The sequence below is a fragment of the Penicillium taxi genome (genome assembly GCF_028828555.1).
Source record: "Penicillium taxi strain IBT 34144 chromosome Unknown utg000004l_segment0_segment0, whole genome shotgun sequence".
NCBI lineage: Eukaryota > Fungi > Ascomycota > Eurotiomycetes > Eurotiales > Aspergillaceae > Penicillium > Penicillium taxi.
Genome location: NW_026643206.1, coordinates 5415302 through 5430510, shown reverse-complemented (window position 1 = coordinate 5430510; position 15209 = coordinate 5415302). Strand labels below are relative to the sequence as shown.

The following is a 15209-nucleotide window of genomic DNA, read 5'->3' as shown; positions in this document are numbered from 1 at the left end:
ATATCTTGGTCTTATCTATAAGGACTTGTATACAACCTCTATGTAGTTGTACTTTTTCGTTAGACCCAACTGCTCGACCTTTTCCTTTTGTGAAAACAACCTCTAAATTACATTGATCAATTTTTAGACAGTTTCAAATCGTAGATCCACAACTCATCCCAACAGTCAACCTGTATAAGGGGAATTGGAACATGGTTGAGTCGGGATCTAGGCTCGGGAACCTTATACGCTTAGATAAGCCTATGTTACGCGCAACCCTGACGATCAGCAACTTACGGCGTTAGTTACTTGCAAAACCCTTGCATAATCCTTTATGCTTTCTTTGTGTCCTTGGTATTCGATTTCTTGACTCGCACCCATGCTTGTTCGTAGCTGGGATGTTTGTTGCCAACTTGACGGGTGCCATCTAGTTCTCCTACTCCCCCTCGGCACAGATGTCACAGCGACTCGGCCTTCCCAGCGCACAGTATTCGATGTCCCCAATAGATGAACAACATCAAGATGCACCTCCACGTCTCTCATCCCCTTTTGATCGTTCCGATGGCGACTCATCTCGACGGACAGGAGCCAAGATAATCGATGGCAGAGTGAGCATGGAGCTGGAAGGTAGTACCTTTGCCAAAGGCTCTCGTGATGGCGAGCGGGCTGCGTCGGGCCACAGCAGGGCACAAAGCTCCAGCAGGTTTCTGCTTGACTCTCTTCCTCGCTCGAAGAGTTCCAGAATCAGCTCCTCACATCGCCCGCAGCTATTGGAACCGCCTACGGAGAAACGAACTGCTCCCGAAGCCGATATTGTGGTTCCTAAGAAGAAATCCCGCTTCCACTGGGCCCGTCACAAGAAATCTGCTTCAGAGTTGATCTCAGAGGAGCCGACATCAAGTCAACTAAGCCCTCAGCAGGCCCCTACACCTCCCCCAGATGTTCAACCATCAAGAACAATATCGGCAAATGAGATACCTAAGACCAGCGATCCATTCCAATCTACAACAGAGGGTCTGGATAAGGATTCCATACAAATTGTGAATCTAGCCTTGAATTTGAATGAGTCTCGGAAAAGGAATGCTTCCGGGTTACAGCATTTAGGTCCTGGTGGGCGAAGGCAGTTGTCTGTTTCTCAGACTCTTGCAGCTCCTAAAGACATACATGCATCATCAGCTTCGCGCGGGAACGCTACACAGCCAGACTTCTCCTATCATACTTACCCGTTCTCTGATAACGTGGCACGAACGGCGCAATCTGATACACATCCACCGGTGACGAATTTCCTTCCGGCTGCCATGGTAAATGACAACCGAGATTATGAGTTTTCTGCCAGCACGATTGCTCGTGCAGAAAAAGCTCGTCGACATCTTGAACTATTCCACGAATATCTTCGCCTACTTCCCTTACTACCTCCACTTCGAAATGCAAATCGAAACACCTCAGTTGAAAATGATATTCACTCTCACCATGATCCACCTTCGGCTCCGACCAGTCGAGAATATAATCCGCTACAGGTAATTCGTAATCGAAGACTTCGATACCGAGAGAAATGTCCCATTGATGCTGAGGCGCAAGGGTGGCATGATGTAGACAAAGTCCATGAATGGGTCAATGTCATCGAGGCAAAATACAAGGACAAAGGCTACGAAAATGCGCACTGTATCAAGCTGCCATCCTTACAGCAAGCCAACCGTCTTGCATCCATTGATAGTACGGACATGGTTCCCGACTCTTCTCCGCTGCGCCGTGTTAGTCATACCAACAGCATGAAGTCGTCCCGGCCACGTCTTGATTGGAAAATATCACCAGCAGAGCTTCTAGCTGATGCGGCTTGGCTGGAAGATCCAGTGAACAAAGCTAAGATCGTGGACAAGGATGGAAATAAACTATATCCAGATCTGATGGAATTGGTTTTGATGGAAACCAACCCTGATGGACAGAGGAAGGCCTTTTCTCTTGAACTGGATCGTCCTGTAGAGGAAGGATTTTCTTCACGACATACCTCAATGTCAAGTGCGCATCCTGCCCTGGCACAAGAGTTCAAGAGCGTTGCCCGAGGGCGGCACAAACATAGATTCCAAAGCCATTCCCAAGGCTTACGGGGTCGTAGCCGTTCAAGCTCTAAGAAACCTTCTCGATGGGATAAGGTCAGAATTCGCACTGGAAGCGTCTCAAGTGATTCCAGTGAAGAGCGAATATCAGAACCGCGCACTAAATCTTCAACCGCGGCTGCAGTCACAAAACGCAATAAAACACATATCTCTGCAAAGGTTTCGATATCTTCTGTCGGCAGTACAGATGACAGGTATAACTCAAGACCTTCATTAGACGCAGTGGATAGTACCGCCCCCAACTCTCCTGTTCAAGCTCCCGCCGGCTATTTTCCCAGTATTGCAGTCAACTTTTCCCCACCTTCCAGTCGTTCTCCTTCACCAGCGAAGAAGGGACTTCGACAAAAGATTGTCTCGCGTCATGAACGGAGCAAGAGTAAGCACGGGCAAGAGATTGAGGATGAAACTCCGATCGTGGAGCCTTTACCTCCGCCGGCTACATCAACTCCTAAACATTCCGAACGCGCTTCCAAGCTTGAGCCAAGTCCTCTTCCAGACATTGTGTCCTACGCCGATGATCACGGCACAAGCGAGAGCAACCGAAGTGAGCCTGTACGGGGACAAAAGGGGCCCAATCGATCAGAGTCTAAGCTACGGGAAATCCTCAAAGGACCAGGTCGTATTGCCGAGATGGTGGGCTATGAAGTCTCCAAGGTCGGTGAAATGATCATGAAGAAGGACACGGCGCCCGATTCCAGAAGATCATCATCGACATCAAGTATCGACTCAGTCAATAGCGATTCTGACGAGGAAAAGCGTCCGGATAAGCGGTCTGGCGCCAGGGGACTACTACGGCGCCTCCCCACTTTCACAGAAGAACCCAGTCGAATTGTTCGCCGGGAGACTGATAGAGGCACTCCATCTCGAAGCTTCATTCCCTCTCTATCTTCCTTCACGCCTTTAAAAAATGATGAGAAGGGAAACTCGACTGATGTGCTGGACTTTGATGGCCCCAGTAGTGCTGCATCGCGACGACATGATGAGCATAATATTCCAAAACCAAACCTGCCCCGGGCCCGAACTCTTGATTTCAACACGACTCTGAACACAGGACGTAATCGCACGCATCAGCGCCGAATCAAAGATCCTATTGTACCATTTGGTTTGACACGTCTACCAGTCACTGGTCTTGCCCAGGCCCGAGCATCCCCAGACTGTTCACTCGACAAAGGACGTCGTCTCTCGGCAGCAAGTCGTTCTTGGAGTATTTCCGGCCGCAGCCTCAGTACCAATAAGGATTCTGGAGTACCTGGCAAGTCAGAAGTCGAACGTACCCACACGCTACTTTTTTCGTCTGGCATCAAAGGACGAGAGATCACCAGACGAGCACATAGCGTCCGAAATCCCCCTCCACCCTGGCTACAAGTTTCAGTTGGTGCGATTACATCGTTCCCCCGAGTGACTCGTATTAATGAATTCGATCTTGCCGCCCAGAAGCTTCTCCAACGATTTGAAACGACGCAGTACTCATTCCAGAAGTCGGTACATCTTTTCGCCACAGCCACTTCCTCTCCCCTCCGTTCACAACTCAAGGACTTGGAAATTCTCATAAACCAGTCCCTTACACCCCGTGTGCGAGCCACGGCCGACACAGCCGAAAATCTATGTGTTCAGCTTAATACAACCAGCACTCTTGCCGTGAAATCGCTCAGCGATGCCCTCGATAAAGGTGTTCGCAAGAGGCGCCGTCGGCTGCGCTGGGTGCGGCGTACTGGCTTTGTGCTCTTGGAATGGGCTCTTGTCGGTATGTTGTGGTGGGTTTGGTTGATCGTCATGGTCTTCAAGGTCTTCCGCGGTATTGTCCGAGGAGTTTTCTCTGGAGCTCGGTGGATTCTCTGGCTCTAGTGAAACTTTTCCCTCACTGGCCTCGGAATTTATACACCAAGCCCACCATTTTAATATCATTATATAGTAATTTTTCCACCTATACATATACCCGTGAATCATTCCTTCGTCTTTAGCCTGGAGTTCTTTGGTTTATTCCTTTGGATCATACCTGATACCAGTCATCGCATTTTTTATATAGCGTACTTGTTTGGGTCGTCTGAATCAGCTGTATATATCTATTTACTGCATATAATGAATACTGAACATCGCCACATATTAAAACCTCCCCATGTCAAACGCTACGAAATTCCAAGCATCTCATAAAAACTTTAGAAGGCTACCCACCTGGGCCTCAGTTGTATCATCTCGATGGACCTACATACCAGTAGCCCTGCCATCTGGCCAACCTTCCAAGTTCAAATCTGGAAGAATTGAAGTCGAGTCTCAACCTTGGAAAATATATGGGCAGTCTTTGAAGTTTAAAGTTGAACGGTTATTTCAAGGTCCAGGTTAATCTCGAGGCCCAGTTGTGAGACCTCGTATACAAAGGAGCTTTGTTCCTATGCTTCCTTTGATGCTGAAAGTAACCTTGGAAGAACCCTTACAGTCCTTGAGGGGCAGTTAAAACCCCTCTTTGGCATTCGTTATGTCCATGTATTGATTAAGCTTGAAACTACCTGCAGTATCATACGTCGGGTGTGTATCAGGATTCAGTTGACTTCTAAAATACCAAGTACCACGCTATACCAGTGGACTTGCTATCTTCCACAATTAACTGAAACTCACATCGTGACCCAGTTCAACTCGACATAGCCAATAATACGTTTGAAGAAACGTAGGTATCGCATTCAAAACGCGTTACCTAGTTACAAGATTTTAACCAATATCTGTTGCCATCCACAGATTCACTAACTTCACTTCCTCGCATACCGAAATCCGAAACAATGTCATCAAATTCAAATTCAACAGGCCGTCAGGGCTCATCTTCTGGAAGCCCGTCATCTCACCGGGACTGGTTTCATCCCAAGACACCTCAGGTCAGTCCTTTCGATCGTTCTGGTATAATAAAACCCTCCAAGACTCAACTAAAACCTGTTTGCAGAAGAAACAGCAGAAAGACAGCAAAGGCTCTTTCGATCGCCAGATTCAGAACCGAGCCCACTGGGAAGAACTTCTTGTCTGGGACCTGAACAGCATCCAAAAGCTGCGCGAGCTCATCTTAATTTGGGTTCAAGCCGAGGTTTCGGCAAGCAACATTGGCGAATTTCTCCAGCAAGTTCTCTACCGGCGTGATGAACATTTGAACTATAGATTGACGAAAATGGTGGATAACGGTGCGACTCACGCGGAAATCGCGCACACAATAATGCAACACTACCAGATTCGGGACCACAATGATAAACCCCTCTGGGTAGACGTCAAATTGCAGAGTCCGAGCTCAGGTGATACTGGGAAACCGAAAGCAAGACATTCAGGACATGAAGAACCTTGGTCTCCTACTTCGGCTCCAGTTCGTCCCACACAATGGCCCCTGTTCCTGCAAGATCTTAACATAGATAGTTCCGTTGAGAATTTCTGTGAAGAAAGTGATGAGAGAGATGATGAATCTAGCAGGCCTAGACGCTCTATCAACTTCGGTGAGGAAGATATTCCCATTCTAGATGACGAGCGGAGGATTGTATTGATCAATAACACAGGAACCCAACCTAAACGCATGACTCAAATTTATAAATGTGATAATCTGACGCTAATTGGTAATATACAGACTCAAGTTCCTACTACTCTTATCGACTCCCAACGCGTGCCTACTCCAAGCGTTCTGGTAGGTATCATTGTTGCAAGACCGGTTCTTCAATGGCGAGTGAGTACTTAAGCCTGACCTTACGTGGACCGTGATTTACTAACAAGTTTGCTCTAAGATTTATTTTTTTGTGCCTTCAGCATTGCGTGGGATATTTTGGCTCTTCATAATTGGCGGTTGCTCCCGACTCCTATGGAAAATTCAATCAGGATTATTTCCATGAGATATAAAGCATGGATACCTATGTCACCTTGAAATGTTCTCTATCTTCTAATCAAATCTTGGAAACCAATATTCATGAATGCCTAAGTGTTGGCTACCTTTATTTTCTAGGCCGATTTTCTTCGATGTAGTCGATAGCCGCTTGAACTATAAAAAAAATCTTCCACATTCATATCCAGCTGGTCAGCAACTATCCTGTATAGGTCTTCTTTTGTACCAATTTTGAGGACTAGATGGCAAATTTGAAATAGGAGCGTGGGATGATTTTCAAAATTTGCAAAAGGCAGCAAATTCCCTTTTATCCAGTTTTGAAATACCTACGACTACCTAGGCAGGTATGAATGCACTGATCATGCATACATAGGTAGATGATAGGATAACTGATATTACCAGTAGTCTAAGACTGGCTTTTCAACGCAGATTGCTTATAATTCGACAGCTTGATCGTGGTATATGATTTGATAGCTTACTACGTTCTTAGCTTTTTTGATGCTTGCCAGTGTATGTGGCTTTTATGAAATTAGTGGCTACTCTCTGATCGAATATAACTTTACAATGTTGAAGCATTTATATTCTATTTAATTTGTTTGTCATAACACGGCTTAGGTGGTTACCGTGAACTATAAGATATATATATATATATAGTTAACTGCTCTCGGGTTCTAGTAATTCAACGAAAGTTTAGATTTCGTACGAGAATTGGAATTTTAAATTCCTATAATTCTTGTTATTATGTGAGTGCAATAAAATTCAACAATGGATCGCTATCTCATCTCTTCAGCCTTAAGTACTGAGAATCTCCGCAGTTTGTTGAGCAGGGAAAGTTTTATCTGGTGTGACATATAGGCAGTCCACGGGCTAGAGTCTAGACAAAAAGAAACTTTGGAAGGGGTTGTGAGAATCACGTCGTCCAAATGAACTCCTAGTGTATCAGTCAACTATCACCATGACTTCTGCAGCTGCCATTATAAGGATGGACTCTCCCGAGGTCGCCATCCCCTGGACCACCGAAAACCTTTACATTTCCCTGAGGTCTTGAATGATAGTAAAATATTGTTCATGCAGGAGAGTAGATAGGTTCTTGAATTTAAAATACAGTTGACGTAAGGTGATATAGTGCCATGATGCAAAGAGTCGAAGAGTCGAAGAGTCCAAATAACCAGACAAAGACCAAAAACTCTAGTCTATAAGTGAGGTCGTCTCGCTCCAGGGTTCTAACTGATCTCCGGGATGAGCTAAATAAATGACAGGCCCGCCTGGACCAAGTGAGATTATGATGGTGATGAGATAGAAAAATGTTTTTACAAGGTTGGATGAGGATGATGGCGGATTTTGGATCAGATGGAGCGGGCTTTGGCGATGGGGCTTTATTTCTTGTTTCGGTCGGCCTGAGCCTTGACATACTTGGCAATGAGCTCCTTCCTGTAAATTGAGGGGATGTGTTAGTATGAATGGGGATTTGAGTGGAGATTTTGATGAGATTCATAACGTACTGCACTTGTGGAGGTGCCTTCTCGTAGTGGCTGAATTCCATGGTGTATTCACCCTTACCCTGGGTGGCAGCACGGAGATTGGAGCTGAAGCCGAACATGCCGTTCAAACTGCAGTCGGCGTAGATGGTAAATTCGTCAACACCAGTCTCGGTATCATTGATGGTGGCACCGCGCTTGTTCAACAGGGCGATCACATCACCCTGGAACTCGGACGGGGCGGTCACCACAGTCTTCATCAACGGCTCCAGAACAGAGGGCTGACTGTCAGCAAAGGCCTTGCGGAAGGCCTGCTGGGTGGCGTTCTTGAAGGCCATTTCAGAGGAATCAGTCATGTGGGTGGCACCGTCGTTGATGACCATGCGAGTACCAAGCACCTTGTGGCCGATCAGAGGTCCCTTCTCACAGGAGAGATTGAAACCCTTCTCACAAGCGTACAGGAACTTCTCGGAAATACTACCTCCAACAATCTGCTGCTGGAAGTGGTTTTCTTCGAGACCACCAGTGGGCTCCATCCATCCCATAACACGGGCGTAGTCACCAGCACCACCAGTCTGCTTCTTGAGCAGGTGGTCGAAATCGACACGGTTGCCAATGGTCTCACGGTATGCGACCTGGGGTTGACCAGTCTCGCAGTCAACACGGTACTCACGACGCATACGCTCAACGTAAATGTCTAGGTGAAGCTCACCCATTCCAGAAATGATGGTCTGTTCGCTCTCGCTGTCATAAGTCACACGGAAAGTGGGATCCTCTCTTTGGAAACGGGCCATGGCCTTGGAAAAGTTGGCAGCATCCTTGGCTTGCTTGGGCTTGATGGAGAGAGAAATGACGGGCTCGGGGACAAACATGGAGGTCATGCTGTAGCCGAGCTGGCCGTCAGTGAAGGTGTCACCGGAGGCACAATCAACACCGAACACGGCGCAAATTTCACCTGCACCGATTTCGTTGACTTCTTCCATCTCATTGGAGTGCATACGCACGATACGGGGCACCTTGACCTTCTTGTCGTTGCGAGCATTGAAAACGTTGGCGCCCTTACGGAGAGTACCCTGGTAAACACGGATGTAGGTCAGCTGTCCGAAGTTGCTCTCTTCTAGCTTGAAAGCCAGACCAACGAAGGGGAGAGAGTTGTAAGGAACCAGCTTCACGGAAGCTTCGTTGCGCTTCTTGTCGAGGGCGAGGTTCTCAACTTCCGCGGGGTTGGGCAGATAGTCAACGACACCGTCCAACATGGGCTGGACGGACTTGTTAGCGAGAGCAGATCCCATGAAAACGGGAGTGAACTTCAATGCAATAGTAGCCCGGCGGATGGCTGCCTTGAGCTGCTCCTGGGTGGGCTCAAGTTCATCCAAGAACAGCTCGGCAATCTCATCGTCAACATCAGCGAGTGTCTCAATGAGCTTGCGTCGCCGCTCTTCTGCAATGTCCTTGACCTCTGCGGGGATCTCGTCCACTTCCTTGAGTTCCTCGCCATTGGGACCAACGTTGTAGATGGCCTTCATGCGGATCAAGTCCACCACACCCTGGAACTCATCCTCGGCACCGATAGGAACTTGGACAGCAGCAGCGGGGATCTTAAGCTTAGTGTTGATCTGATCAACGGCCTTGAATGGATTGGCACCCATACGATCCATCTTGTTGATAAAGGAAAGACGGGGGACATTGTAACGGCGCATTTGACGGTCGACGGTGATGGTTTGGGACTGGACACCGGACACAGCACACAAAATCATGACGGCTCCATCCAAAACACGCAGTGCTCTCTCTACCTCAATAGTGAAATCAATGTGTCCGGGGGTATCAATCAAGTTGACGTGGTACTTCTGGTCGACGCCCTGATCGTCCTTCTTGACCCAGTCACAGAAGGTCGCAGCAGACTGAATGGTGATACCCTTCTCACGCTCCAAGTCCATAGAATCCATCTTGGCACCGACGCTGTCACGACCGCGAACCTCGTGAATGGCCTTGATACGGCCAGTGTAGAAAAGGACTCGCTCGGTACATGTGGTCTTACCACTGTCGATATGGGCCTAGCAGATGAAGTCATTAGATAAGCCCAGGAAAAGAAGGATCGAAGATTTGGGAATGTACCGCAATACCGATATTCCGAACTTTGTCCAAACGAGCGGCCTCAATGGGATCGAGGGCATCGATGATGGCAGCTTGCGACAAAGTGTCCGGACTAGCCGCAGCAGCCTCAAGGCTATTCAAACGCGGGTTAGAACAGCCTGGTTGATAATATAGTCTTTCGTATGAAGTACTTACACTGCAGATGCAGTAGTTGAGGCATTACGGCGCTGATCCCATTGTTTTACAACCGATTGATAAGTGGGCGCGATGGCCGAAGACCGCAAAGCAGCCGTGGACGCGCATCGCGAGCGCAGAAGGCCCTGGGACTGGAAGCGAGCGGATCTGGTCAAACCAGACACAGCGTGGTACTGCAGCCTTGCAAGAGAAGGAGACCTCATGGCGACTTTCAATTCACTCCTGAGTTGATCGAATCAAGCCTTGATTACGGTCTTGTTTGTCGATAAAAAAAGTTCTGGGAAGCCAGGGACGGTCACGTGGCTGATCGGCGAATTTATGGCTTGATCGTTTCGACTAACAAGGAACATTCTTAGATTTTTCAAGAGACAAATGCAAATAAATTATTACCTAAGGCTGTACTCTGGCGGTATTGCTTTTTTCAATGTTGATTTTCAAGTGCTTTTTGAATGCACAAGCCTGCATTTTCTCATGTCAGTACGATAAAACAAATTTGAGGATCGGTCGATTTGAATTCATTTAACAGAGAAAGGCCATGCATCCTGGCCTTGAAGACTAATGTACAAAAAAAAGACCCAAGCGCCGTGATTTCCCAGGCATGATTTGCAGGAACAGAGATGCAAATGCGAAGGATATACCATCATCTCAAATCTCAGGCAAGATCCAGTGCAAACGTTCTATATGGACCCAGTAATCATTTCGCCGATAGTGTACATATAAAAGTAGGGATGAATCGTTTTAGCTGCGATATTCGGGGTTTGAGGGCTGAGACAAAGGTGGCTATCGAAAATACCAAAGTCATGCAAATTGTCGAAAAGAAAAGCAGAGAAGACTTCCCACTCTATTTCCCTTGACGTTGCTTGTGCTTGGGGTTTTTAGAGCTTAAAGAGGAACAATCAGCACGGTTGAAAGGGTTGGACAACAATAGAGTGCGCAAACTTACCAGATGATAAAAACACGGTTCTTTCTTCGAACGGGCTATGTAATCAATAGTCAGCACCCAAACAGAGATCAAATTATATTGGGTCATTCTTCTACGAAATAGAGAGAGAGAGAGAGAGAGAGAGAGAGAGAGAGAGAGAGAGAGAGAGAGAGAGAGATCCAAACATACCTTGCAACCATCGCAAAGTCGCTTGACCGAAGACCGAGTCTTCATACCCCGAATCTGTTCAATTTGGCGGGCAGAGACGCCGCTAACACCAACTGCACTGTTGGTCTGTGATTGAGATACACGCAGTTTTGTAAGGCTAGTCTGTATCATGTGCGAGAAAGGACGAAGCGACGCAGCTCCGAGGATTGATCGATGAGCCACAAACTGGCGTATGGCGCCGGGGGCGCGGAGGACGGTGCGGAGGGTGAACATGGCTTCAATTTGTGGCAGACGCGAGAGAGAAGTACTGTTGAGGCGCGGTACCTCACTGTTCAGCTCTATGAATATTATAAACCGATATTATAGGTTCCACAATCAATTGATGTTGCTGTCTGAGTCTCCAGCGGGAAGATTGTTGCCCGGAGGTTCTGTATTGCCGAGAGGCCGATCCCGTTAGATCATACCATCGAGGGTTGGAAATAATTCTACAGTACTCTGTACACTCTACATAAAAATCCGAAGTAAAAAAATGATTGCATCCAACAATATGTGCAGTACATTAAAATAAAGAGAAAAGAATTTTGCGATATTGAAGCCGACGCCCAATCAGTCTATATTCAAAACCAAATGCCAAACAGAGAATGATAAACAGCTGAAAAAAGAAACGCCCAGCTCTTTTCTAGAACACCAAAACTACCAAGGTTGTTTATGAGCGGAGGAAGGTCTTATATGTGGGAGAGTCAGTCTGTTCAACGAATGGGTAACCCAAGTCCTTGAGGAACGCCTCGAGTTCAGCCTTCTCTGACGAGGGGCACTGAATACCTGCAAGAACCTTGCCCACGTCACCGCCATAGTTGCGGTAGTGGAACAAGGAGATGTTCTGGTTGGGGCGTAGAGTCCTCAAGAAGTTGGCCAAAGCACCTGGTCGCTCGGGGAACTCGAACATGAACAGCCGCTCGTCTGTCACGTTGCAGCGGCCTCCAACGAGGAAGCGCAAATGGCGCTTAGCAAGTTCATCATCACTCAAATCCCGGGAGGACATACCACCCTTCTTGAGCTCCTCCATGATTTTAAGCAGATCTTGTGGGCCAGTTTGGGCAGACAAGGAGATTCCCATCAAAACATCAGCCGAGTCAGCGCACGAGTATCGGTAGTTGAATGCAGTCACGGCATGGGGCAGGACGACCTCGACGAGTTTGGCGAAGGCGCCGGGCTTCTCGGGAATATTGACACTCAAAAGAGCCTCCTTTCGCTCTCCCAGAGCGGCCCTCTCTGCGACGAAACGGAGTCGGTCGAAATCCATATTGGCACCGGAAGTAATGGCAATCAGCTCGCGGTTGGTGTCGGGACTGGGGTTCTTGGATACCCATTTCTTCAGACCAGCTAACGAAAGCGCACCAGACGGCTCGATAACAGTCCGGGTGTCGTTGAACGCATCCTTAATAGCAGCGCATATCTCATCGGTAGAGACCTGGATCACTTCATCTATGACCTCCTTGGAAACACGCCAGGTTTCCTCACCAACAGATTTCACCGAGGTACCATCTGCAAAAAGACCAACCTCCTTCAAGGTCACACGCTCGCCCTTGTCCAGCGACTGGGCCATGGCATTTGCCTCATAGGCCTCAACACCAATGATTTTAACTTGGGGAGCAATGCGCTTGATGTAAACGCCGATACCGGCAATCAGGCCGCCGCCACCGACACCGCAGAAGACAGCCTCCAGCTTGTCCAGGTTTGCTTGGCGCAATAGCTCCATACCGATGGTACCTTGACCGGCAATAACATATGGATCGTCGAACGGCGGGATATTGGTGAGACCGTGCTGCTTCTCCAGACGATGCGCCTCATCCTTTGCCGCATCGAAGTCATTTCCATGCAGAATGACGCTTCCACCCAGACGGGCAACATTCAGGTGCTTGATGCCTGGTGTTCCGGCGGGCATGACAATTGTCGCGGGGATTTTCAGATTGCGAGCAGAGAAAGCGACACCTTGGGCGTGGTTGCCAGCCGAACAAGCGACTACGCCTTTCCATCGCTGCTCCTGGTTCAAGTGAGCCATTTTGTTGTATGCACCGCGCAGCTTGAAGCTGAAAACTGGTAGCAAGTCCTCGCGCTTGAGGAGAACTCGGCTCTCCAGCTTGTTACTCAAGTTAGTGGCATGGTGAAGGGGAGTTTCTTCGAGAACGTCGTATACGCGTGATGTCAATATCAATCGGAGGTACTAAATGACTGATTAGAATCGCACAATATATATATAAAATGGCAGATGGCGGGTAGGCTTCAATCTCACATCAGGATATCCATTAGGAAGCACGAAAGCATCTGGAATTCCCCAATCCCGGGGGACTCCAGGGATTTGTGGCGAAGGCTCAGAGAGCGGGGTCGGACCGGCTGCATATTCAGTCAAGGTAAAACCGCTTGCCTTTGGGGAGACGGGGGTTGTAGATCCACTGGCAGATGCAATCATCTTCAAGTTGGAAGAAGAGAAATGCCTAATTATTTTTCGGTTAGGGAGAGTCAATGGCTCATAAATGGAGGGAAAAGGCTAACCGATAATTCAGATATGACTCTTTTTTGCAGAGGCGGGACCGTGATCGGAGCAGACATATCCTTATGTCATCAACTCTCTTGAGCCCTAATCCCATGCTCACGTTACGAAGTATCATTTTAAGTTGAAAGGATTAAGATCGATCCATGAGCTAAGTTTTACGGACTCTGGAGTATTTGAGAACAAGAGAATCTAGAATAATATTGACCGGTTCCTATTGTGGGATAGTCAGCATATATTCCTTCCTGACACTGATATCAGGCCATGCACGACTCCATAGTTAGCGGTGAAGCCAACGCGGCAATCGCTGTGGATCGTGTATGCTTCTCATCAATTTTCTTTTTATTTTGCATGATTGATTATATATCTTGTATAATGTAGTGTCTTAGGTAGGTTCATTTCAATTGAAGCTATTGATGGTGGTGGTGAATGTTCTATCTTTTTGCCGCGTGAATCCATACTTTGATCAAAAAACTTCTTGGCAAAAAGTCCGCAACGTCATACTACACCAACCCTTTTTTGCCTGCGTAAAATCTCCATCTCTCAACTTCCAATCAACTTATTAATAACTCGTCAGCTGTCTTCATTTGAAAACTTCAGTAGTTCTATTTCACCAATCAGGAAGTGTCTCCGCGGCTCCGATTGAACAGCCCGAGCTTGACTCGACCCACTCACCACGACGAACATTCTTCCCAACTGCAACGCCTGACATCTTAAAAAATCATGGATCGCGATCAACTACCCACATCCCTGGGCGATGGCCCGTAGGTTCCACCTCGCTGCTTGGCAACCTCGACAAATTGCATGACTGTTGCCGAAAATGAATGGGCGCAAAGACCTCAGCTAACATCTCGTGATCAACAGACAATTCGAGGAGGAAACCGGCTGGAAGAAATTCACCAGACGCTTTCGCGAGGAACCGCTCGTCCCGCTTGGTATGATTCAGATCATCCGCTGCGCATGCAAATTGCTCCCTATCTGACTGAACCGCTAATCCCTTCTTCCTTATAGGATGTACTGCAACATGTTACGCCCTGTACCGCGCCTACCGTTCCATGAGAGTCGGTGACTCCACAGAGATGAACCGCATGTTCCGAGCACGTATCTACGCACAAGCATTCACATTAGTGGCTCTAGTGGTCGGTGGCATGTACTACAAGACTGAGCGCGCGCAGCGCCGCGAATTCGACCAGGCCGTCGAGGAACGTAAGCAGCAGGAGAAGCGTGATGCATGGCTACGAGAGTTGGAGGTCCGAGATAAGGAGGACCGCGAGTGGCGCGAACGACATGCTGCCATTGAGGCTGCGGCTAAGGAGGCTGGAAAAAAGCCAACCCAGCCAGATGCAGCCCGGGCTGCGATTGAGCCGGCTGATGAGAAGAAAATTGGCGTTCTGGATGCTGTGAGGGTCTTGCTCTCAAGTCGGAACTAGTTAATCGCAACGCATGTGTAAAATATGTTGAATTTGAACAAGTCTGTATATAGGTGCTGAATCTCCATTCCAAGGGTATGTTTGAAGTTGAGTACTATTCTGGTCTTGTGGTGGTCCACATCCCATTATTTTCACCTGCTCGGCACTGGAAATTATATTGATAGTGATAAAGTGCAATATATTGACTGGCTTCTGGACACTAGGTATTCTAAATATAAGAAAACCCTGGAACTGACCAAAATCAATCCATTCTATTCGGCTTCTCGGTCCATGGGTGTGTTGTCTTTCATATTAAAAGTAACCTTTCACCTTCCAAGGCTGGTAGAGCACGGACTTACCTAGGTAAGAGAATCGTGCGATTCGTAGTCCGTTGAAGTTGAAAGCAGTCTTGATGTAAAGACCATTTTACCTGGATATACTCTCCAGGATTCTATCAT

General features: G+C 47.7%; 6 protein-coding genes across 6 annotated transcripts; 3 read left to right on the top strand and 3 right to left on the bottom strand.

The window, feature by feature from the left end:
- Window positions 1-434: 434 nt before the first annotated feature.
- On the top strand, window positions 435-3938 carry N7495_006897 (uncharacterized protein; the record flags this gene model as incomplete). Its single annotated transcript, XM_057209548.1, has 1 exon — window positions 435-3938. One exon carries the CDS (start codon window positions 435-437, stop codon window positions 3936-3938), a length of 3504 nt encoding a protein of 1167 aa, XP_057063322.1.
- Window positions 3939-4864: 926 nt separating this feature from the next.
- On the top strand, window positions 4865-5793 carry N7495_006896 (uncharacterized protein; the record flags this gene model as incomplete). Its single annotated transcript, XM_057209547.1, has 2 exons — window positions 4865-4957; window positions 5023-5793. The coding sequence occupies 2 exons, from the start codon at window positions 4865-4867 to the stop codon at window positions 5791-5793; spliced, it is 864 nt and encodes a 287-aa protein (XP_057063321.1).
- Window positions 5794-7310: 1517 nt separating this feature from the next.
- N7495_006895 (elongation factor G) lies at window positions 7311-9904 on the bottom strand (the record flags this gene model as incomplete). The annotated part of the gene is made up of 4 exons (XM_057209546.1): window positions 7311-7365; window positions 7437-9466; window positions 9528-9639; window positions 9702-9904. 4 exons carry the CDS (start codon window positions 9902-9904, stop codon window positions 7311-7313), a joined length of 2400 nt encoding a protein of 799 aa, XP_057063320.1.
- A 638-nt stretch (window positions 9905-10542) lies between these two features.
- On the bottom strand, window positions 10543-11064 carry N7495_006894 (50S ribosomal protein L36; the record flags this gene model as incomplete). The annotated part of the gene is made up of 3 exons (XM_057209545.1): window positions 10543-10582; window positions 10645-10679; window positions 10813-11064. 3 exons carry the CDS (start codon window positions 11062-11064, stop codon window positions 10543-10545), a joined length of 327 nt encoding a protein of 108 aa, XP_057063319.1.
- A 433-nt stretch (window positions 11065-11497) lies between these two features.
- On the bottom strand, window positions 11498-13261 carry N7495_006893 (threonine dehydratase, biosynthetic; the record flags this gene model as incomplete). The annotated part of the gene is made up of 2 exons (XM_057209544.1): window positions 11498-13015; window positions 13085-13261. 2 exons carry the CDS (start codon window positions 13259-13261, stop codon window positions 11498-11500), a joined length of 1695 nt encoding a protein of 564 aa, XP_057063318.1.
- An 804-nt stretch (window positions 13262-14065) lies between these two features.
- On the top strand, window positions 14066-14772 carry rcf1 (respiratory supercomplex assembly factor RCF1; the record flags this gene model as incomplete). Its single annotated transcript, XM_057209543.1, has 3 exons — window positions 14066-14106; window positions 14207-14277; window positions 14354-14772. The coding sequence occupies 3 exons, from the start codon at window positions 14066-14068 to the stop codon at window positions 14770-14772; spliced, it is 531 nt and encodes a 176-aa protein (XP_057063317.1).
- Window positions 14773-15209: the final 437 nt, after the last annotated feature.